This window comes from Caretta caretta, chromosome 21 (genome assembly GCF_965140235.1).
Source record: "Caretta caretta isolate rCarCar2 chromosome 21, rCarCar1.hap1, whole genome shotgun sequence".
NCBI lineage: Eukaryota > Metazoa > Chordata > Testudines > Cheloniidae > Caretta > Caretta caretta.
In genome coordinates, this window is record NC_134226.1 from 18,505,478 (window position 1) to 18,529,326 (window position 23,849).

Genomic DNA, 23,849 nt, shown 5'->3' on the forward strand with positions numbered 1-23,849 from the left:
CCCAGCCCAGGGCCTGCACCCCAGACCTCCCCCCCACCCAAACTCCCTCCCAGAGCCTTAGGCAGGTGGGGGTCAGAGTTTGGGGGGGGCTTCTGGGCACCACCAAAATTTCTACAAACCTGCCACCCCTAACAGCTTACAGTTTAATAGTGTTTGGAACACATTTTGAGGGGGAGAGTAACATTGCATCTTACACTCTAAACGCATTTGCACCAGGCACAGGTAACACTGGTGCTTCCAATGTAACAGGGTTTGCACCACATGAGAGAGGGGTAACAGAGGACAGAAGAATCCCAGGCACCGCTACAGGCTGGGGACCGACTGGCTAAGCAACAGTTCTGCAGAAAAGGACCTGGGGATTACAGTGGATGAGAAGCTGGATATGAGTCTGCAGTGTACCCTTGTTGCCAAGAAGGCCAATGGCATATTGGGCTGCATTCGTTGGAGCATTGCCAGCAGATTATTCCCCTCTATTCGGCACTGGTGAGGCCACACCAGGAGTACTGAGTCCAGTTTTGGTCCCCCCACTGCAGAAGGGATGTGGACAAATTGGAGAGAGTCCAGCGGAGGGCAATGAAAATGATCAGGGGGCTGGGACACATGGCTTACAAGGAGAGGCTGAGGGAACTGGGCTTATTTAGTCTGCAGAAGGGAAGACTGAGGGGGGATTTGATAGCAGCCTTCAGCTACCTGAAAGGGGGTTCCAAAGAGGATGGAGCTCGGCTGTTCTCAGTGGTGGCAGATGACAGAATGAGGAGTAATGGTCTCAAGTTGCAGTGGGGGAGGTCTAGGTTGGATACTAGGAAACACTGTTTCACTAGGAGGGTGGTGAAGCACTGGAATGCGTTACCTAGGGAGGTGGTGGAATCTCCTTCCTTAGAGGTTTTTAAGGTCAGGCTTGAGAAAGCCCTGGCTGGGATGATTTAGTTGGGGATTGGTCCTGCTTTGAGCAGGGGGTTGGACTAGATGACCTTCTGGGGTCCCTTCCCACCCTGATATTCTACGATTCTTTGATTCAGTTGACAGCGTTTGCAGCACATGGCGGGAAACACTTCAGCTTACACTGTACGACTGGCCGGGGCCGGGGCCGGGGCGGGATGGGACGAAACGGCCCGCACGGTGCGAGGGCCCACGGCGGTTTACGGCGGGACGGGACAAGCGCGTTGCACAGGATGACGCTGCACCTGCGGCGTAACCGCACCACGCCGCGGTCAGCGCAGCACACGGCCCGCGAGGCTTCGCCTCCCACGGGGCACCGCGGCAGCTGACTGCGTCGCGGGGCCCAACGCCCCCGTTTCCCGCTGCCCACGGGCTCCCTCCCGCGGACGGCCAGTGTGCAGGGCGGGGGCACGTACCGCAGCCCCGCGGCGCTGGCAAGGCTCCCGCTCCGCGCCCGAGCGACCCCCGCACCGGAAACCCCGCGCGGCGGCAGCCTGCCGCGCGGCCAGAGCGCAGGGCTCCGTTGCTGGGTGACGAAGGGCGGGGTCTACGCGGGGTGACGTCACCGGCGTGCGCCGGCGCCCAGAGCTGGCGGTTGGCGCGGCGGAGGCGGCCGGGCCCTGCCGCGCAGCCTCGGGTGCGCCGCTGCCCCCCCGTTCCGTCTAGCGGGAGCGGGCCCGCTCCGGCCTCCGCGCACGGCTCCCCTCAGCCGAGCCCGGCCCAGGGCCGCCGGGACCCGCCCGGCCCGCGCCGCCATGGCCCCCAAGGACGTCATGACCAACTGCCACGCCAAGTCCATCCTGAACGCCATGAACGCGCTGCGGCGGAGCGGCACGCTGTGCGACGTGACCCTGCGCGTGCAGCGCCAGGCCTTCGCCGCGCACCGCATCGTGCTGGCGGCCTGCAGCGACTACTTCTGCGCCATGTTCACGAGCGAGGTAGGGCGCGCGCCGCCCCGCTCCCGGCCTGGCTGCGCGGGGCCGGCGCTGAGCGCGTCCCCCGCGCGGCGCCAGGGAGCGCGCAGGCGCCCGTCCCGCCTGCAGCCGGGGCGGCTCTTGCCCCAAGAGCCAACAGCCTGGGGACCGCGCAGAGCGGGTTGGCTCAGGGTCATACAGCAGGTCCCCGGCAGAACCACGAGCAGCAGACCATAGCGCTGAGCTCCAGGCCCGGCTCCCCTATTTGATAATGATTCACACTAACTGCACATTCTTCCTTTGCACAGTGCTGAAAGGAGATCACGTTTGGCTGCTGTTTGGCTCAGATTGTTGAAAAGCAGGAGCTGTCTGTGGCTTTGGTTCAAGCTTAATGCTGTAGCAAACGGAAAAAACATGGAGGGGGCAGTGAGGGATTGTGGAACTGGGTTTGTAAAAGATACGTTTGTGTTGTCTCTTACCAGAGAAGATAATTTCCTTTTTCTAGTAGCCTTTGAGTTGGTATGGAGAGAGCGGGCTGAAGCAAACTGAGATTCTGTCTCCCTACAATGCCAGTAGCCCTTTCTGGGGATACCATTTTCCCCAGATCTTCGCAAAAGATGTGAATAGATGCATGCCTTTACCTTATGTTTCCTTATTTTTGCAATTTTTAATTTTGCATTATTGTCCTTCAGCAACCTTGGCTGCCTTTTATCAAGTGTCTGTGTAGGTGAATATGTGATTTAAAAAAAATTGTGAACTTATTGCTGGTAAATGTGCAGGATTCACTTTGCTGGAGATTGAAGCTTTTTATCCACCAACAGTCACAACATGGGCATCAAGCAATGCAAACTTCCCTGTCCACCGCCCCTAACTCCCTGTCAGTCCAATTTAGCCCTTATCAGAGGGACCACATCTAGCAGTAGCACAGTCAGTCCTTGGGACCTTTGCTGAGGTTGCCAATAAGGGCCAATGGCAGCAGTGATTAGTGTGCATTAGGAACTAGGCTGAGACCATTTCTCCTTGACCCCCACAACACACCTTTCAAGATCCATGTGTCCTATACGTGCCTATCACAACATGTGGTGTACCTCACCCAGCATACTAAGGGTATGTCTACACTGCAATTAAAAACCCGTGGCTGGCCTGTGCCAGCTGATTTGAGCTCATGGGCCTTGGGCTAAGGGGCTGTTTAATTGCAGTGTAAATGTTTAGGCTGGAGCCCAGCCCCTAGGACCTTGTGAGGTGGGAGGGTCCCAGAGCTTGGGCTGAAACCCATGCTGGACCATCTACACTGCAGTTAAACAGCACCTTAGCCTGAGGCCCATGAGCCAAAGTCAGCTGGTACGGGTCAGCTGCAAGTGTCTAATTACAGTGTAGACATATCCTAAATACCCCAAAAACTATGTGGGTGAAACAAAACAAACTCTCAAATGAACTCTCACAGGGCAGGTCTGTACTTAAAATGCTGCATCAGTGCAGCTGCACCGCTGTAGTAGTTAAGTGAAGACCTTTCTATGCTAACAGGAGAGCTGCTCCCAGCAGTGTAGTTAATCCACTTCTGTTAGGCGGTAGCTATGTTGATGGGAGAAGCTCTCCTGCTGACATAGCGCTGTCTACATAAGGGGTTAAGTCAGTATAACTACGTTGCTCAGGGGTGTGGATTTTTTGTAGTTATACCAATATAAGTCTGTAGTGTAGACCTGGCCACAGAAATACGAAAATACAAAAACACCATATTACTCGTGTGTGGACACTCATAAAATGATCATTCCATACCTGACCTCTCAGAAGAAACCTGCACAACATCTTCAAAAGATGAGCCTGGGAGCTTACATTCATAATTTTGCTAGATACTAAAAATCATGAACTCAATAAAGGCATTGTTGTAATGAGCTATAAATCCAGTCTGTAATCCACTAACCCACTTTTGTCCTACCACTGCAAGGTGTTAACTGTTCACTTCACCTTGAATGGTCTCTTGCAACATGTTAACTCCTTTCCTTAACAATGTGTTCCATCTTGTATTAAGCTGTGGCATTCTGAGTACCTTTTCCAGACCCGAAAAAGAGTGCTGTGTAAGGGTATGTCTACACTATGAAGTTAGGTCGAATTTATAGAAGTTGATTTTTTAGAAGTCGATTTTATACAGTTGATTGTGTGAGTCCCCACTTAAGACCATTAAGTCGTCGGAGTGTGTCCACAGTACCGGGGCTAGCGTCGACTTCCAGAGTGTTGCACTATGGGTAGCTATCCCGCAGTTCCCGCAGTCTCCACCGCCCATTGGAATTCTGGGTTGAGATCCCAATGCCTGATGGGGCAAAAACATTGTCACGGGTGGTTCTGGGTACATGTCATCAGCCCCCTCCCCTTCCCCGGTGAAAGCAATGGCAGACAATCATTTTGTGCCTTTTTTCCTCGGTTACCTGTGCAGACGCCATACCACAGCAAGCATGGAGCCCGCTCAGCTCACTAAAACCGTACGTGTCCTGGGTGCTGGCAGACACGGTACTGCTACACAGCAGCAGCTCATTGCCTTGTGGCAGCAGACGGTGCAGTACGACTGGTAGCCGTCGTCATCTCCTGGGTGCTCGTGGCTGACCTCGGTGAGGTCGGTCGGGGGCGCCTGGGCAGACATGGGTACTCCTGGCAGACCTCGGACATAAATGGGAGTGACTCCAGGTCATTCCCTTCTTGACTTTCGTCTCATGGAGATTCAGCCTGCCTAGAAATGATGACAGCTACAGTCGTACTGCACCGTCTGCTGGCGAGCACCCAGGAGACAATGACGGCTAGCAGTCGTACTGCACCGTCTGCTGCCAGCCTACCCCTTGCTCCCCCCTCCCTTCCTCAGTCAAAGCAACGGTGACAATAGTTTCACGCCTTTTTCCGTTCGGGTACCATATTGCTGTCAGCATCATCATCCACCCGCTGCTTCTGCTGCCACTCTGTTCTCCTGCAGATGCCATACCACGGCAAGCATGGAGCCCGCTCAGATCACCGCGGCAGTTATGAGAGTTGTAAACAACACGTGCGTTATTCAGCAGTATATGCAGAACCAGCACCTGCAAAAGCAGGCGAGGAGGTGACGGCAGCACGGTGAGGAGAGTGATGAGAACATGGACACAGACTTCTCTCAAAGTATGGGCCTCGGCAATGTGGACATCATGGTGGTAAGGGGGCAAGTTCATGCCGTGGAACGCCGATTCTGGGCCCTGGAAACAAGCACAGACTGGTGGGACCGCATAGTGTTGCAGGTCTGGGACGATTCCCAGTGGCTGCGAAACTTTCACATGCGTAAAGGCACTTGCATGGAACTTTGTGACTTGCTTTCCCCTGCCCTGAAGCACAAGAGTACCAAGATGAGAGCAGCCCTCACAGTCGAGAAGCGAGTGGCAATAGCCCTCTGGAAGCTTGCAACGCCAGACAGCTACTGGTCAGTCGGGAATCAGTTTGGAGTGGGCAGATCTACTGCGGGGGCTGCTGTGATCCAAGTAGCCAACGTAATCACTGAGCTGCTGCTACCAAGGGTAGTGACTCTGGGAAATGTGCAGGTCATAGTGGATGCCTTTGCTGCAATGGAATTGCCGAAATGTGATGGGGCGACAGACGGAACCCATATCCCTATCTTAGTACTGGACCACCAAGGCAGCGAGTATGTGAACCGCAAGGGGTACTTTTCAATTGTGCTGCAAGCACTGGTGGATCACAAGGGACGTTTCACCAACATCAACGTGGGATGGCCGGGAAAGGTACATGACGCTCTCATCTTTAAGAATTCTGGTCTGTTTCAACAGCTGCAGCAAGGGACTTTCTTCCCAGACCAGAAAATAACCTTTGGGGATGTTGAAATGCCTATAGTTCTCCTTGGGGACTCAGCCTACCCCTTAATGCCATGGCTCATGAAGCCAGACACAGGCAGCCTGGTCAGTAGTCAGGAGCTGTTCAACTATAGGCTGAGCAAGTGCAGAATGGTGGTAGAATGTGCATTTGGAAGTTAAAAGTGCGCTGGCGCAATTTACTGACGTGGTTAGACCTCAGTGAAACCAATATTCCCATTGTTATTACTGCTTTTTGTGCGCTCCGCAATATCTGTGAGAGTAAGGGGGAGATGTTTATGGCGGGGTGAGAGGTTGAGGCAAATCGCCACTGATTACGCGCAGCCAGACACCAGGGCAGTTAGAAGAGTACAGGAGGGCACGGTGCGTATCAGAGAAGCTTTGAAAACCAGTTTCATGACTGTCCAGTCTACGGTGTGACAGTTCTATTTGTTTCTCCTTGATGAAAACCCGCCCCCTTGGTTCACTCTACTTCCCTGTAAGCCAACCGCCCTCTCCTCCTGCCTTCGATCACCGCTTGCGGAGGCAATAAAGTCATTGTTGTTTCAAATTCATGCATTCTTTATTAATTCATCACACAAATAGGGGGATAACTGCCAAGGTAGCCCGGGAGGGGTGGTGGAGCAGGGAAGCACCAGGTGGGGTGGGTGAGGAGGGAAGGACAAGGCCGCACAGCACTTTAAAAGTTTAAAACTTATTGAATGCCAGCTTTCTGTTGCTTGGGCAATCCTCTGGAATAGAGTGCTGGGTGCCTGGAGGGCCCCCCCACCGCGTTCTTGGGCGTCTGGGTGGGGAGGCTATGGAACTTGGGGAGGAGGGTGGTTGGTTACACAGGGGCTGTAGCAACTGTCTGTGCTCCTGCCTTTCCTGTAGCTCAGCCGTACTTCAGAGCATATCAGTTTGATCCTCCAGTAGCCTCGGCATTGACTCCTGCCTTCTGTCAGCAAGCTGACGCCACCTATCATCTTCAGCCCGCCACCTGTCCTCACATTCATATTGTGCTTTCCTGGACTCTGACATTGCTTGCCTCCACGCATTCTGCTGGGCTCTTTCAGTGTGGGAGGACAGCATGAGCTCAGAGAACGTTTCATCGCGAGTGCGTTTTTTTTCGCCTTCTAATCTTCGCTAGCCTTGGGGACGGAGATGATACTGCGAGCGTTGAAACATTTGCAGCTGCGGGAGGGGGAAAAAGGGAGAGTAGTAGTTAAAAAGACACATCTTAGAGAGCATTGGGTAGACTCTTTCATGGTGAACCTTGCTGTTAACATTACATAGCACATGTGCATTTGGTACAAGGTCGCACTTTGCCTCTTATCTTGAGGGTCTGCCTGTTTGGTGTGAGACATAACACGTTCTCGGCTGGGCAACGGAATTCGGCTTGCAGGCAGCCATGGTAAGGCAAAGGGTTTCGGCTTCTTCAACCTTCATAACGTGGGAATGGTTTCAAAGAGCAGAGCCCTCCTTTCCCATACCAAGCAGCCGTTGGGTTGGCCCTTTAAAATGGGTTGGCAGTTTAAAAGAAGGGGCTGCAGTTTTCAGGTTAACGTGCAGCACAAACCGAATTAACTCCCCCCCCTGCTCCCCCCACCCACACCCAATTCTCTGGGATGATCACTTCACCCCCTCCCCCCACCACGTGGTTAACAGCGTGGATGATTTCTTTTCAGTCACAGGCACACGGACTTATAAAGCAAGGTCAGTTCCTCACACTGAATGTCTTAAGGGTCTTCCTTCAACAGGGCATCAAGACAGAAAGAAGCATGGTGGTGCAGTGGTTTATAATTTCTCTTATGGAAGGTCAATGTTAAGATAAATGTTTTTGTGGTATTGAAAGTGCCAAAATGAAGCAGAGTTTGGTTGTCCTTGAATAAAAATCCCACCTGATATCCACATAGACAGGCGGTATAGTTCATGCAGGTTGTAGGTGCTGTTCTTGACATCTGGGCATTGAATTACTACCACTGTGTTATGAAATGGTAGCTGTTGCTACCTTCTCATGATTAAAGTTGCTACCAAGTATTTCAGACCCCAGCTTTCCCCAACTGCCCTACTTCCCAGTCCACAAGCAGAGGCTTCAAAATTGGTAGATTTGGTTTGGGGCAAGGAAGAAGTTTGTATGGAAAATGAGTGTGGGGAGCAGACTAGGAAGTCTTTGCACCTTGGGTCACTTTCCTGGCATCCCTAGTCCCCCTTCAGATCCTATCTCATTGCTTTGCTTCCCGTACCTATACCATTCTCTGCAGACCTGCTAAGATCATAGAATCATAGAATATCAGGGTTGGAAGGCACCTCAGGAGGTCATCTAGTCCAACACCATGCTCAAAGCAGGACCAATCCCCAATTAAATCATCCCAGCCAGGGCTTTGTCAAGCCTGACCTTAAAAACTTCTAAGGAAGGAGATTCCACCACCTCCCTAGGTAATGCATTCCAGTCTTTCACCACCCTCCTAGTGAAAAAGTTTTTTCCTAATATCCAACCTAAATCTCCCCCACTGCAACTTGAGACCATTACTCCTTGTTCTGTCATCTGCTGCCACTGAGAACAGTCTAGATCAATCCTCTTTGGAACCCCCTTTCAGGTAGTTGAAAGCAGCTATCAAATCCCCCCTCATTCTTCTCTTCCGTAGACTAAACATCCCCAGTTCCCTCAGCCTCTCCTCATAACTCATGTGTTCCAGTCCCCTAATAATTTTTGTTGCCCTCCGCTGGACTCTTTCCAATTTTTCCACATCCTTCTTGTAGTGTGGGGCCCAAAACTGGACACAGTACTCCAGATGAGGCCTCACTGATGTCGAATAGAGGGGAACGATCACGTCCCTTGATCTGCTGGCAGTGCCCCTACGTATACATGCCAAAATGCCATTGGCCTTCTTGGCAACAAGGGAACACTGTTGATTCATATCCAGCTTCTCGTCCACTGTAACCCCTCGGTCCTTTTCTGCAGAACTGCTGCCTAGCCATTCGGTCCCTAGTCTGTAGCGGTGCATTGGATTCTTCTGTCCTAGGTGCAGGACTCTGCACTTGTCCTTGTTGAACCTCATCAGATTTCTTTTGGCCCAATCCTCCAATTTGTCTAGGTCCCTCTGTATCCTATCCCTACCCTCCAGCGTATCTACCTCTCTTCCCAGTTTAGTGTCATCTGCAATCCTGCTGAGGGTGCAATGCACACCATCCTCCAGATCATTTATGAAGATATTGAACAAAACTGGCCCGAGGACTGACCCTTGGGGCACTCCACTTGATACCGGCTGCCAACTACACATGGAGCCATTGATCACTACCCGTTGAGCCCGACAATCTAGCCAGCTTTCTATCCACCTTATAGTCCATTCATCCAGTCCATACTTCTTTAACTTGCTGGCAAGAATACTGTGGGAGACAGTGTCAAAAGCTTTGCTAAAGTCAAGGAACAACACGTCCACTGCTATCCCTTCATCCACAGAACCAGTTATCTCATCATAGAAGGCGATTAGATTAGTCAGGCATGACCTTCCCTTGGTGAATCCATGCTGGCTGTTCCTGATCACTTTCCTCTCATGCAAGTGCTTCAGGATTGATTCCTTGAGGACCTGCTCCATGATTTTTCCAGGGACTGAGGTGAGGCTGACTGGCCTGTAGTTCCCAGGATCCTCCTTCTTCCCTTTTTTAAAGATTGGCACTACATTAGCCTTTTTCCAGTCGTCCGGGACTTCCCCCGATCGCCATGAGATTTCAAAGATAATGGCCAATGGCTCTGCAATCACATCCTCCAACTCCTTTAGCACTCTCGGATGCAACGCATCCGGCCCCATGGACTTGTGCACGTCCAGCTTTTCTAAATAGTCCCTAACCACTTCTTTCTCCACAGAGGGCAGGTCACCTCCTCCCCATGCTGTGCTGCCCAGTGCAGTAGTCTGGGAGCTGACCTTGTTCACGAAGACAGAGGCAAAAAAAGCACTGAGTACATTAGCTTTTTCCACATCCTCTGTCGCTAGGTTGCCTCCCTCATTCAGTAAGGGGCCCACACTTTCCTTGACTTTCTTCTAGTTGGTAACATACCTGAAGAAACCCTTCTTGTTACTCTTAACATCTCTTGCTAGCTGCAACTCCAGGTGTAATTTGGCCTTCCTTATTTCACTCCTGCGTGCCCGAGCTATATTTTTATACTCATCCCTGGTCATTTGTCCAATCTTCCACTTCTTGTAAGCTTCTTTTTTGTATTTAAGATCAGCAAGGATTTCACTGTTAAGCCAAGCTGGTCGCCTGCCATATTTACTATTCTTTCTACACATCGGGATGGTTTGTCCCTGTAACCTCATTAAGGATTCTTTAAAATACAGCCAGCTTATTTTACTTGTTTACTTCCTGCTTATTTCAGGATGTTTACAGAAGTTGGAGAGGTATAGGAAAAGTATAGTGCTTGGGGACAGTGAGGTCACAAGATGGGAGCGTCACTCCTTCCTCCTTTTCACGAGCGTGGTCGACAACTCTGTCTAGTTCACTGTGGAGGGGGTGTGAGGATTGATTCTTCAGATTATCATGTTTGGCTTTCTTTCTTCCACTCTTCTCAGTTTCCCATCCTCATCCTTGGTGACTTCGGTCTCCAAATTGATACCCCTCTGCCCCACACCTGACTACTTGTCCTCCTGTCTTTATGATTTTAAACCACGATGTAGCTTGCTCACTTACCAAAATGGCCACTCACCTGATTTTGCTTTCACTAAAAGCTGTTCCTTCTTGATTTCCCTGTATCCAAAGGCTTCTTCAGACAGAAAATCTGTCCTGGTAAAGAAGGGATGTGAAAGCAGCAGTTTTATCAAATGGAAAAAGAGAAAGTTGATAGTAGTGATTTGATAGTAAATTAGCAGTTATACAGTGCAGACCATTGATAAGGCAGAAAGTAAAAGCATGAATGAAAAAAATGTGCAGTAAGATGTTAGTTGGCTAATTTATAATCCATTTGACAGATCTCAAAAAGTAACTAATTGCATCCGATGAAGTGAGCTGTAGCTCACGAAAGCTTATGCTCAAATAAGTTGGTTAGTCTCTAAGGTGCCACAGGTACTCCTTTTCTTTTTGCGAATACAGACTAACACGGCTGTTACTCTGAAACCTAAATGGAGACTCATCTGAAAACATTTTTAATAGTAAGTGTAACTAACTTTTCTAGGGACATGCTGGATTCTTCATCTCTTGGAGTCTTTAAATCAGGAATGGATGTTTGTTTCTAAAAGACATGCTGTAACTCACAAGAAGTTATGGGCTTAAAGTCCTGCACTTAGGAAGGAAGAATCCCATGCACCGCTACAGGCTGGGGACTGACTGGCTAAGCAACAGTTCTGCAGAGAAGGACCTGGGGATTACAGTGGATGAGAAATCAGCAGTGTGCCCTTGTTGCCAAGACAGCCAGCGGCATATTGGGCTGCATTAGTAGGAGCATTGCCAGCAGATCGAGGGAAGTGATTATTCCCCTCTATTAGGCACTGGTGAGGCTACACCTGGAGTATTGTGTTCAGTTTTGTCTCCCTACTACAGAAGGGATGTGGACAAATTGGAGAGAGTCCAGCGGAGGGCAATGAAAATTATTAGGGGGCTGGGGCACATGACTTACGAGAAGAGGCTGAGAGAACTGGGGTTATTTAGTCTGCAGAAGAGAAGAGCGAGGGGGGATTTGATAGCAGCCTTCAACTACCTGACTGGGGGGACCAAAAAGGGTGGAGCTAGGCTGTTCTCAGTGGTGGCAGATGACGGAACAAGAAGCAATGGTCTCAAGTTGCAGTAGGGGAGGTCTAGGTTGGGTATTAGGAAAAACTTTTTCACCAGGAGGGTGGTGAAACACTGGAATGCGTTACCTAGGGGAGGTGGTGGACTCTTCATCCTTAGAGGTTTTTAAGGCCTGGCTTGACAAAGCCCTGGCTGGGATGATTTAGTTGGGGCTGGTCTGCTTTGAGCAGGGGATTGGACTAGATGACTTCCTGAGGTCTCTTCCAACCCTAATATTCTATGATGTGGGAATCAGTGGGTAAAGTTCTCTGGCCTGGCCTCTGCAGGAGGTCAGACTAAATGATTTTAGTGGTGCCACCTGGCCTTAAGTTTTATGAATCCTCTTTCTCAGACTGCCAGTCAGTCTCACTGTATATGATCCACTCACCTTCTACATCCCACTTCTCTATAATCCTCAGGCTGTTGACTTCTTACACTCTTCTTACCCTCTTTCTTTTGCACCCTCATTCTGCTTTCTCCATCACCTTTGACTCCTGTTCCCCTCTCTTCTACTGTAAAGTGCATCCCAGTAGCCCACAGCACTGGCTCAGTCTGTTTACTCCACTCCTGCGTTGCCTGCACCTTCACAGGAAGTCCCAGGACTGCACTGATTTCCTCCACTACTGGATTATTTTCTTCTCCTTCAACTCTGGCAGTTCCGTGGCCAAGCAACAACCCTTCCTTACTGAACCCTTATCCATAAATGTTTAATTTCATCTTTGTCAAGAGAAGCTCGGGTGCTTCTCTCTGAATCATGCACGTCTAGTACTGACACTGCCCCCTTTAGCCATATACAGGCTTCAGGAAAAAAATCTACTTCACAAGTCACATCCTGAAGACCTCATTAAGGGCCTGTGCATGCTGACAGGAGGTCCTCAACAGCTTGCAGGAGCAGACTTTGTGGTTCTGTATGCTAGCCATTTATCCAAGAGTCAATAGAAACAGAGTCATCAGGTTTACAATAGAGACATGAAACCAATTATAAACTGAACTGGGGGAGGGATAGCTCAGTGGTTTGAGCATTGGCCTGCTAAACCCAGGGTTGTGAGTTCAATCCTTGAGGGGGCCATTTAGGGATTGGGGCAAAAATTGGGGATTGGTCCTGCTTTGAGCAGGGGGTTGGACTAGATGACCTCCTGAGGTCCCTTCCAACCCTGATATTCTATGAAGCACAATCTCAGTATTTCACCTGCACACACGAGTACTGTGGCTTCTCGGAATTTAATATGTCCACAGTTGATGGATCCTTTAAAGCCCTTAGAAAAAATATTTGATCCAAAATAACACCTCTTACAAAATAACAAAAGGAAGATGGAAGGTTGGCATTGCTAATTGGGCCAGAGTTAAGGTTGACTGGGTACCTTAACTGTGCATTTCTCTATTTTCATATGTTTTTCATGCAAGTTTAACCTTGGCTCTGAAATTCCTGGCTTTTTAGTAGAACTATGAAGTTCTTGTAAGGATTTTTATCCTTAAATTACTGATCTGTCCCTTCAATCTTAACTCTAGCTTAATGGAACTTTTTGTGTGGTGTGTTTATAAAGACAGGCATGAGATGGTTGCTCCACACAACCCATAATGTGTCAGGCAGCCAGTCCAAGGGGAAGAGTTGGGGGGAACTCTCCTTCACTCCTCGCTTCTGCATGTCAGATGACACAGGCGCTGACTTTTATTTTTCGCAGTGGGTGCTCTACCCCAGGCCCCACTCCTGGTTGGCCTATTCCCCAAGGCACTGCCCTTGCTCCACCTCTTCCTGCCCAGCCCCCTCCCCTAAGACCTCCTGCCTGCCCGCTGCTCCCTCCTCTCTGCCCCCTCCCCCAGATGCTCACCAAATAACTGATCAGGCGGCCAGCACCAGGGCAAAACCACTGTGGATAGTGGGTGCTGAGCACTGCCTTATTTTTTTCCCTGGGTGCTTGAGCCCTGGAGCACCCATGGAGTCTGCGCCTATGCCAGGTGATGTTAGTGAGTCTGCTGTTCATCTTAGGTTAAATACCACCCATTAAGCTTCTGTTGTGTCAAATCTCATCTGGCTTCTTCCAAAATACAGTTTCCCTGAGGCATCCTTCTACACAAAAGAAACACTTATGCTATCTTCTCTACACACGTGTGTATGCACACACACACACATGCTGAATTCTCCAAGGAAATTCCTTCATCTCTATCTTTTCCCTTTTTACATACACTGAAAAGGCAGAGTACTCTGCAGGGACAACTTCTAAGAGCCATCACTGGGTTTTTGGTCTGACCTCTGGAAAATAAACCATTATCTCCCTTGCTTTTAATTTGTAGCTTTCAGAAAAAGATAAACCATATGTGGATATCCAAGGGTTGACAGCCTCTACTATGGAAATCCTGCTGGACTTTGTGTATACAGAAACGGTTCATGTGACGGTAGAAAATGTCCAGGAATTGCTCCCAGCAGCATGTCTGCTTCAGCTGAAAGGTAATTGCAAACCAATTAACCATGCAGATTGTACAGTTGATGCTGTTAAGGGTTCTGGAATGTCTGACTTGTAAGTAAAGGAAAGATTGCAGAAGGCAGAATAGGGTGCTGGGCTGTTTCCAGACCCAAGTCTTTTTGTGTTGAAATTGCATAATAGCCGTTTGTCAAATGTGCTGCTGTATGTACTCTGTTCTCACTGATAAGAAAGTTTAACCCTCGTGGAGAAATGGTGATAAAACAAATAATTGTCCCAAGGCATCTCTCACTCTAAGGTCCTATAGATCCCCGAGCTCTGTAAGGCTTCCTTTTGAGTCTCTCCTATATTTGTCAAGTTATTTTTAGTATGTATAAATAGTCAGTGGTCTAAACATACCGTCTGTTGCTTTATTTTTTCCTGGCCCCTGAAGAAATGTTTGCCTATATGTCTCTTTGTGTGTGTGCATACCTCTAAGCAAGGTTTTGGGGTTGACATTTCAATATAGACTAGAACTTGGTTTTCTAAATTACTTTCCAAAGCAGGGATTGGATAGCAGAAGTGCATGAGCTCACTCACTCATCTCATTTCTATAGGTGTGAAGCAGGCTTGTTGTGAGTTCTTGGAAAGCCAGCTGGATCCATCAAACTGTTTGGGCATCCGAGATTTTGCTGAGACACACAACTGCGTTGATCTAATGCAGGCAGCAGAGGTCTTCAGCCAGAAACACTTCCCAGAGGTGGTTCAGCATGAAGAGTTCATCCTCTTAAATCAGGAAGAGGTGGAAAAGCTCATCAAATGTGATGAAATTCAGGTAAAGGTAGCAGGATTTGTTGTGCAAATCAGTGAGAGCAAAATACTGCTTGAAAACAAAGCAAATAACGGTATGTCTAGCCCTCTTCCATTTCCCCCACATTGGTTAGTTCATAAAACTCTTGGAATGGCTATCTCAGGCAGACTTTGAATGCTCTACTGAAATCTGCTTCTTACTGAATCAGCTGCATATTCTGAAACTGACAGGTAGAGTGTAACCTCCCCTCTGCAGCAAGGTAGCTGTCATTTGAACATGGAGAATGAAACATTGGTTACTGTGTTCGTTACTAACTGTTATGAAAAGACCAGTACTACAAACCAAAACCAAATTAGTTACGATCAAGGAGAAAGGCCAAGACACAACAGACATGGGGGATATTTCTCTCTGGTGTAGAACAGAAATTGTGAACTCTGGCCTGGGCTTAACAGTGGGTGATCAGCTGGGTTAACAGTTGTAGTTACAAAAATAGTTACAATGGAATATATTTATTAGGCATCAGGTTATGCTTAGGCCAGTGTTGATTGTTGTTAGGATAGTGCTTGTGGATTCTGCTTTCATCTCCGGTGCGTTCTGTACAGGCAGGAAATATCTCACTCTGGAAGAGTGAGATACCTTCCTTGCCTGTCAAATAGCTTACTGTAGTTAAAATCATCAAGTGACCTGTGCCCTACACTACAGGGGAAGGTGAAAAAATCCCAGGGTTACTGTCAATTTGACCTGGGGGGGAAATTCCTTTTCCACCCCAAATATGGTGATCAGGTAAACCCTGAGCATGTGGGTGAGACCCACCAACCAACTACCTGGGAAAGAATTCTTTGTAATAACTCTGAGCCTTCCCCATCTAGGGTCCATCTCTGGAGATATTTGTTAATAACAGTCGCAGATGATCCATATGCCACTGTAGGCTACCTCATCGTACCATCCTCTACATAAATTTATCAAGCTCAGTCTTGAAAGAGGTTAGGTTTTTGCCCTCACTACTTTTCTTGGAAGGCTTCACTCCTCTGATGGTTAGAAACCTTTGTCTAGTTTCAAGCCTAAACTTGTTGTTGGGCAGTGTATATCCCTTTGTTCTTGTGCCATCAATGGCCCTTAAACACCAGGGAGAGAGAGGAGTTGTTATCCTTCTGATAGCAATTATATCTTCCCCTCTGCCTTCGTTTTGTTAGGCTAAACCAGCCAACCTTCTTAAGTCTCCTCTCATAAAGTAGGTTTTCCTTTCCTCTGATCATCCTAGTAGCCCTTTCCTGCACCTGTTCCAGTTTGAATTCATCTTTCTTATACATAGGAGACTAGAATTGCTCACAGTTTTCCAGATGAGGTGTCATCAGTGCCTTGTATAATGGCAATGACACTTCCCTGTCTCTTCTAGGAATACCTCACCTGATGCATCCTAGGATTGTATTAGCCTTTTTCATGGCTGTATCACATTAGTGATTCATAGTCATCCTGTGATCAACCAGTCCATCCAGGTCTTTTTCCTGTTCTGTCGCTTGCAACTGATAAGTCCCCAGCTTGTAGCAAAAACTTCTGTTGTTAATCCCTAAATGCATGATCTTGCACTCTCCACTATTAAATTTCATCCCATTTCTATTACTTAGCTTTCAAGGTTCTCCAAATTTTGTATGATATTCCGGTCCTTCTCCACATTGGCAATATCTCCAATTTTGTGTCATCTGCAAAGTTTATTAGTACACTCCCACTTTCTGTCAAGGTCATTAATGAAAATGTTAAATAAGATTGGTCCCAAGACTGATCCTTGAGGCGTTCCACTTGTACACACACACACACACTCTCTCTCTCTCTCTCTCCTCCCCCCCCCCCGATAGTTCACTTTTCAGTATAACCTGGTGTAGTTTCCCCTTTAACCACCTTTCGATTCTTGTATTAATCCTCACCTTTTCCAATTTAACTAATAATTACCCACATGGAACTGTATCATATGCTTTACGGAAATCCAGTTAGATTAGATCTACTGCTTTTTCTTTGTCTAGATTAAAAGTCTTATCTCAAAGAAAGAGATCAGATTGGGTCTAGCACAATCTACCTTTTGTAAAACCGTGTTGTATTTTATACAAATTACCATTTATCTCTGTCTTTAATTATGCTCTCTTTCAGAATTTGTTCTAAAATCTTGCATACAACTGAGGTCAAACTACTGGGCTTGTAGTTTCCCAGATCATGTTTTCCTTCCCTTTCTTAAATATGAGCACAATAGTTGCAATTCTCTAGTCATAAGGTACGAATCCTGAGTTTATGGATTTGTTAAAAAATCCTTGCTACTGGGCTTTCAATTTCATGTGCCAGTTCCTTTAATATTCTTGGATGGAGATTATCCCAGCCTCACGATTTGGTCCCATTAAGCTGTCTGAGTTTGGCTTCTGCCTCATGTGGTAATTTCTACTTCCATTTCCTTGTGCCCACTAGCCACCTGGCAGCTCCCCCCAAGATCCCCATTAGCTTTATTCGCAGAAAGAAAAGGAGTACTTGTGGCACCTTAGAGACTCACCAATTTATTTGAGCATGAGCTTTCGTGAGCTACAGCTCACTTCATCAGATGAAATCTGATTCTGACATCTGATGAAGTGAGCTGTAGCTCACGAAAGCTCATGCTCAAATAAATTGGTGAGTCTCTAAGGTGCCACAAGTACTCCTTTTCTTTTTGCGAATACAGACTAACACGGCTGTTACTCTGAAACCTGTCATTAGCTTTATTGAAAACTGAGGCAAAGTATTCATTTAGGTGTTGGGCCATACCTAAATAATCTTTAATCTTCATGCCGGATTCCCCCTTCTTTTGTTGTCTTCTTTTTATATATATGGTTAAAGAACCATTTATAATGGTTTTTAATTTCCTTTGCAAGATTCAGCTCTGCTTGGCTTTTGGCAGTTCCCACTTTATCCCTAAACCTCCAGACCTCCAAGAGGTAGCTTTCCTTGCTAATCCATCCCTTATTCCATGCCTTGTAGGCTTTCTGATTTATCTTAATAACCTGTTTGAGATGCTTGAGCTGCAACCCTTCCCTATGAGGTTCCCACCCACCCTCCCTTGCTTGGGATGCAAGTTCCAGGTGGTTTCTGCAACTTTGACTTAAAGTAGTTCCAAGCCTCCTTCACATTTGCTGTTGCATACGTCAGCTCTGGTCAGAGAGGAGAGCTTACAGAAATTGTGGCTCCAAAAGCAGTGGAGCCTTTCATGTTAAGAGCATTTTCTGCAAATAAATTAATAGCATTTACTACCCAGTATTTTTGGTTGACCTAGAGAGCTCTCTGTGGTTCTTGTGCATAGCATCTTTTTCTCCATTTCCTGAAGAAGCTATCAGACATTCCAAAAACAATTGGTGTTGGTGCCCAGTGTCTGATTTCAGAAATACATTTAGGTCTTTAATTTCTATCCGTCATTCTTTGTATGCTGCTGAGTAGCATACAAATACATGCACCATCCCCATGAATGTGGGATTCTTCCACCTAGGTGAGCAGTAAACCACAGGAGTGTATAGGCACAAGTTTGAAATATAGACAGTATAGAGCCAATCATAGAATATCAGGGTTGGAAGGGACCCCAGAAGGTCATCTAGTCCAACCCCCTGCTTGAAGCAGGACCAATTCCCAGTTAAATCATCCCAGCCAGGGCTTTGTCAAGCCTGACCTTAAAAACCTCTAAGGAAGGAGATTCTACCACCTCCCTAGGTAATGCATTCCAGTGTTTCACCACCCTCTTAGTGAAAAAGTTTTTCCTAATATCCAATCTAAACCTCCCCCACTGCAACTTGAGACCATTACTCCTCGTTCTGTCATCTGCTACCATTGAGAACAGTCTAGAGCCATCCTCTTTGGAACCCCCTTTCAGGTAGTTGAAAGCAGCTATCAAATCCCCCCTCATTCTTCTCTTCTGCAGGCTAAACAATCCCAGCTCCCTCAGCTTCTCCTCATAAGTCATGTGTTCTAGACCCCTAATCATTTTTGTTGCCCTTCGCTGGACTCTCTCCAATTTATCCACATCCTTCTTGTAGTGTGGGGCCCAAAACTGGACACAGTACTCCAGATGAGGCCTCACCAATGTCGAATAGAGGGGAACGATCACGTCCCTCGATCTGCTCGCTGTGCCCCTACCTATACATCCCAAAATGCCATTGGCCTTCTTGGCAACAAGGGCACACTGCTGACTCATATCCAGCTTCTCGTCCACTGTCACCCCTAGGTCCTTTTCCGCAGAACTGCTGCCTAGCCATTCGGTCCCTAGTCTGTAGCGGTGCATTGGATTCTTCCATCCTAAGTGCAGGACCCTGCACTTATCCTTATTGAACCTCATCAGATTTCTTTTGGCCCAATCCTCCAATTTGTCTAGGTCCTTCTGTATCCTATCCCTCCCCTCCAGCGTATCTACCACTCCTCCCAGTTTAGTATCATCCGCAAATTTGCTGAGAGTGCAATCCACACCATCCTCCAGATCATTTATGAAGATATTGAACAAAACCGGCCCCAGGACCGACCCTTGGGGCACTCCACTTGATACCGGCTGCCAACTAGACATGGAGCCATTGATCACTACCCGTTGAGCGCGACAATCTAGCCAGCTTTCTACCCACCTTACAGTGCATTCATCCAGCCCATACTTCCTTAACTTGCTGACAAGAGTACTGTGGAAGACCGTGTCAAAAGCTTTGCTAAAGTCAAGAAACAATACATCCACTGCTTTCCCTTCATCCACAGAACCAGTAATCTCATCGTAAAAGGCGATTAGATTAGTCAGGCATGACCTTCCCTTGGTGAATCCATGCTGGCTGTTCCTGATCACTTTCCTCTCATGCAAGTGCTTCAGGATTGATTCTTTGAGGACCTGCTCCATGATTTTTCCAGGGACTGAGGTGAGGCTGACTGGCCTGTAGTTCCCAGGATCCTCCTTCTTCCCTTTTTTAAAGATTGGCACTACATTAGCCTTTTTCCAGTCATCCAGGACTTCCCCGGTTCGCCACGAGTTTTCAAAGATAATGGCCAATGGCTCTGCAATCACAGCCGCCAATTCCTTTAGCACTCTCGGATGCAACTCGTCCGGCCCCATGGACTTGTGCACGTCCAGCTTTTCTAAATAGTCCCTAACCACCTCTATCTCCACAGAGGGCTGGCCATCTCTTCCCCATTTTGTGATGCCCAGCGCAGCAGTCTGGGAACTGACCTTGTTAGTGAAAACAGAGGCAAAAAAAGCATTGAGTACATTAGTTTTTTCCACATCCTCTGTCACTAGGTTGCCTCCCTCATTCAGTAAGGGGCCCACACTTTCCTTGGCTTTCTTCTTGTTGCCAACATACCTGAAGAAACCCTTCTTGTTACTCTTAACATCTCTGGCTAGCTGCAGCTCCAGGTGCGATTTGGCCCTCCTGATATCATTCCTACATGCCCGAGCAATATTTTTATACTCTTCCCTGGTCATGTGTCCAACCTTCCACTTCTTGTAAGCTTCTTTTTTATGTTTAAGATCCGCTAGGATTTCACCATTAAGCCAAGCTGGTCGCCTGCCATATTTACTATTCTTTTGACTCATTGGGATGGTTTGTCCCTGTAACCTCAACAGGGATTCCTTGAAATACAGCCAGCTCTCCTGGACTCCTTTCCCCTTCAAGTTAGTCCCCCAGGGGATCCTGGCCATCCGTTCCCTGAGGTAGTCGAAGTCTGCTTTCCTGAAGTCCAGGGTCCGTATCCTGCTGCTTACCTTTCTTCCCTGCGTCAGGATCCTGAACTCAACCAACTCATGGTCACTGCCTCCCAGATTCCCATCCACTTTTGCTTCCCCCACTAATTCTACCCGGTTTGTGAGCAGCAGGTCAAGAAAAGCGCCCCCCCTAGTTGGCTCCTCTAGCGCTTGCGCCAGGAAATTGTCCCCTGCGCTTTCCAAAAACTTCCTGGATTGTCTATGCACTGCTGTATTGCTCTCCCAGCAGATATCAGGAAAATTAAAGTCACCCATGAGAATCAGGGCATGCGATCTAGTAGCTTCCGTGAGCTGCCGGAAGAAAGCCTCATCTACCTCATTCCCCTGGTCCAGTGGTCTATAGCAGACTCCCACCACTACATCACTCTTGTTGCACACACTTCTAAACTTAATCCAGAGACACTCAGGTTTTTCTACAGTTTCGTACCGGAGCTCTGAGCAGTCATACTGCTCCCTCACATACAGTGCTACTCCCCCACCTTTTCTGCCCTGCCTGTCCTTCCAATACTTATAACCTTAAATACAAAAATGATACATGCATACAGATAGCATAATCATAACCAGCAAACCATAACTGTGTCTTAGACACCTTATTTGACCCCCTTTATACAAGATTTGGTGCCACTACAGGACCTTGATTGCAACAATGATCTGTACAGTCCCAGTTCATGTCAATAACGTTACAGTTGGTGAAGATTATAAAATTACATCTCTAAAAAATCCTTGCATAGATTTTTAGATGCACAATCATCTTTAGCTTTAAATGCTTGGATCTTCAGATATAGTTTTTAAAATACATCTTTCAAAAGACCACCCTTATCTTAAATACACATTTTAATTACTATAGTAAAAGAAAAGTTGCTTCTAAAGTCTTCCTGTCCTTTGTCCATCCCTTTCTCCCTTTACACACCGCCCCCGCTCCCATTGAAGAGAACCCTTAAGGGGACAACACCCCTTTCCTTCCAGATAGTTGGACAAAGAATTTACCTTTCTTCACTTCTGACTATCTGATGAACTATCTGTGAACCCTCTAGAAAAATCAGTACATAGTAAGATATAAAATCCATTGTTATGCCTAAAATCTTTGGAAACCTATTTTTTAAAGTTGGTGAAATTTCATAAACATGTCTATTGTTATGGAGATCACACAAAGTAAATTAGTGTTCCCTTTTTCTAAAAGCTATGAACATTGTTGTGAACACACTAAACCTCTGTGACTGATTAATTTAAATAATGTCTTTGATTCAGTGAGTTAATTATGTAGTAATCTGGAATTATTGCTTCATGAAGGCTTAAGAGTACATTTAAAATATAAAATCACCTTGGAAATACTGATTAAGAAAATGTTACACAGAGAAGAGCTGCGTCATGTATTCCGTAATATTTAATGTTGTATTCAGCAAGACAGCTGACTTGCCCTTACTACAAAGTTTTTTGCAAATAAATCTCTGACAGATTTCAGGGTATATCAAAAAACCTGTGACTGACATTTTTTATTCCCAAATTTAGTGCTTTTAATTAGGTACCTTCTGCATGTCCAGTCTTCACCATCTGGGATGCACTGGAAAACATGCCCCATTTTCTTTAGAAAGAAATTGCTGAAGAGTAGTTGTTTTTTTTTCTTTTTTTCTTCTCAAATGTCATTTGCTTCATTTGGGTTCAGGGATTTGGCTGAAAGGGGGTGGGCAGGGAGGGGGAGGGAAGAGAGGAGGGAGACAGTGTGGGAGAGGGCGGGGCCTGGGCAGAGTGGGGGCGGGGTCTGGGGCACAGCAGGAGTGACGTATGGGCGGGACCACAGGCTGAAGAGGTGGGCTGGGGAGCTAGCCTCCCCAAGTGGCAGCTTCACCCACCCGTCCATGACAGCAGGTAAGAGTGGGTCAGCTCCCGCACACCCAGTGTGCACTGCAGTCTCCTTAGACAGGGGGCCATGTTCACAGAGCCGAATGCGCTGGTGCTGCGCATTCTGCATGATGGAGAGGGTACAGGGCTCTCTGCAGGGAACTGTGACTCTCCGCCACTGTGTGGCGGGCCGGGCGGCTTGGTATCCTTGCTGCCTCGTCCTCTTCCCTCCCCTCGGCTGCAAACCCAGGCTGCTGTTGGGCATAGGGGCACCAGTTTAATAATACTGCGGAGGCCTCATAAATCCTAAGGACAGCCCTGATGTCCGCAGCACTGTCTTGGAACTTCTGTCTTCTCCACACCTACATGTTGTGGGGCTGGGTGGTTCCACAAAGGTCTCAGTGAAGGAGGAGTCTCTTCTACACAGCTCTTGCCCAAAGGGTGCTTTGGGTGGAGGAATAACCCTGACTGGGTCCCTTTTTCCCTAGGGTATGCCTGTCTGTAGAAATGCAAAAACAGTTCAGCTGGAGAGAGAGAGATGCGGATGGCAGGGGGTGCTGCTGAAATGGTCATTAATTAGGTCTACTGTGATTCCCATGCTAAGGTTCACAAAGCTGGATGGGGAGCTGTCGCGGGGCGACAACTCACCGGTGCGGTGCCTCCTGTCGGTCGTCCTGGGAATTAGTTCTTCCGGCCAGGATCGCCCTCTGCAGGCCGGTGTCTCACCTGCCGCTGGCCCCCATGTCCCTCCCGGACCCTAGTGCCTTCCTCGTCAGGGTTCTGCCCCAGCAGTAACCCACAATCCGAGTCTCCCCATCCAGGGGATTCCCCCAACCCTCTACCCCCACCTTGCCTCAGTGGCCACTGCCAGTCACAATCTAGCCCCCGCTCCCTGGGGCAGACTGCAGTCTATGAACCACTCATCATCGGCAAGGGGGTTTGGACCAGCTGCCTCTGTCTATCTCTGGGCTGCCCCTCTGCAGCCCCAGTACCATTTCATAGGCCTTTAACTAGGCCTGCAGCCAGGGGCTTTGCTGGGCTGGAGCTCCCTCTGCCCTTCCCTAGCACTTGGCCACCCTAGGTACCCTTCTTAGTTTCCCAGGCAGCCAGGTCCTTCTCTCTCTAGGAAGCTAGAGAGGGTGTCTGTCCTCACTTCTGGCCCACAGCCCTCTTATAAGGGCCAGCTGGACCCTGATTAAGCTGGCCACAGCTGTGGCTGCTTTCCCAATCAGCCTGCTTTTCCCATTCACAGCCCTCTCCTGGGCTGCTTTAACCCCTTCAGGGCAGGAGCGGAGTAGTCACCCTGCTACAAGAGCCCTAACTGGTTAGGAAGGACCAAGTTAGTGCTGATTACTGGTTAGATGGTGAAGGTGAGTCAGTGACAGAGATGATGAAACAACTTGAGAAACTAAATGGTACTATGTCACCAGGTCAAGATGGTGCTGAAAGAGGCTTAATTAAAAGCAGCCACCCTCCAGCTGACTTGCTGTTAACACTAACTGAATTGTGATCGTCTGATCTTGTGTATAACACAGGCTGTAAAACTTCCACTCCAAAAAATTCTTAAAAAGAAAAGGAGTACTTGTGGCACCTTAGAGACTAACCAATTTATTTGAGCATGAGCTTTCGTGAGCT

The 23,849-nt window shown here is 47.9% G+C and overlaps 1 protein-coding gene across 11 annotated transcripts in view; it reads left to right on the forward strand.

Annotated features, from left to right (window-relative positions):
* Positions 1-1,542: 1,542 nt before the first annotated feature.
* KLHL12 (kelch like family member 12) overlaps positions 1,543-23,849 on the forward strand; it is a 145,187-nt gene continuing 122,880 nt past the window's right edge. For 10 of the 11 annotated variants that reach the window (XR_007353453.2, XR_012665674.1, XR_007353452.2 and 7 more), the window contains exons 1-4: positions 1,757-1,877; positions 4,813-5,602; positions 13,724-13,877; positions 14,448-14,665. Coding sequence is in view for 6 of the 11 variants with exons in the window: in XM_075121898.1 (XP_074977999.1) it covers positions 4,970-5,602; positions 13,724-13,877; positions 14,448-14,665 (1,005 nt within the window). In the remaining 5 variants the exon portion in view is untranslated. Of the gene's footprint in view, positions 1,878-4,812; positions 5,603-13,723; positions 13,878-14,447; positions 14,666-23,849 lie in introns of all 11 variants that reach the window. The other variant, XM_048826638.2, reaches the window with a different exon arrangement.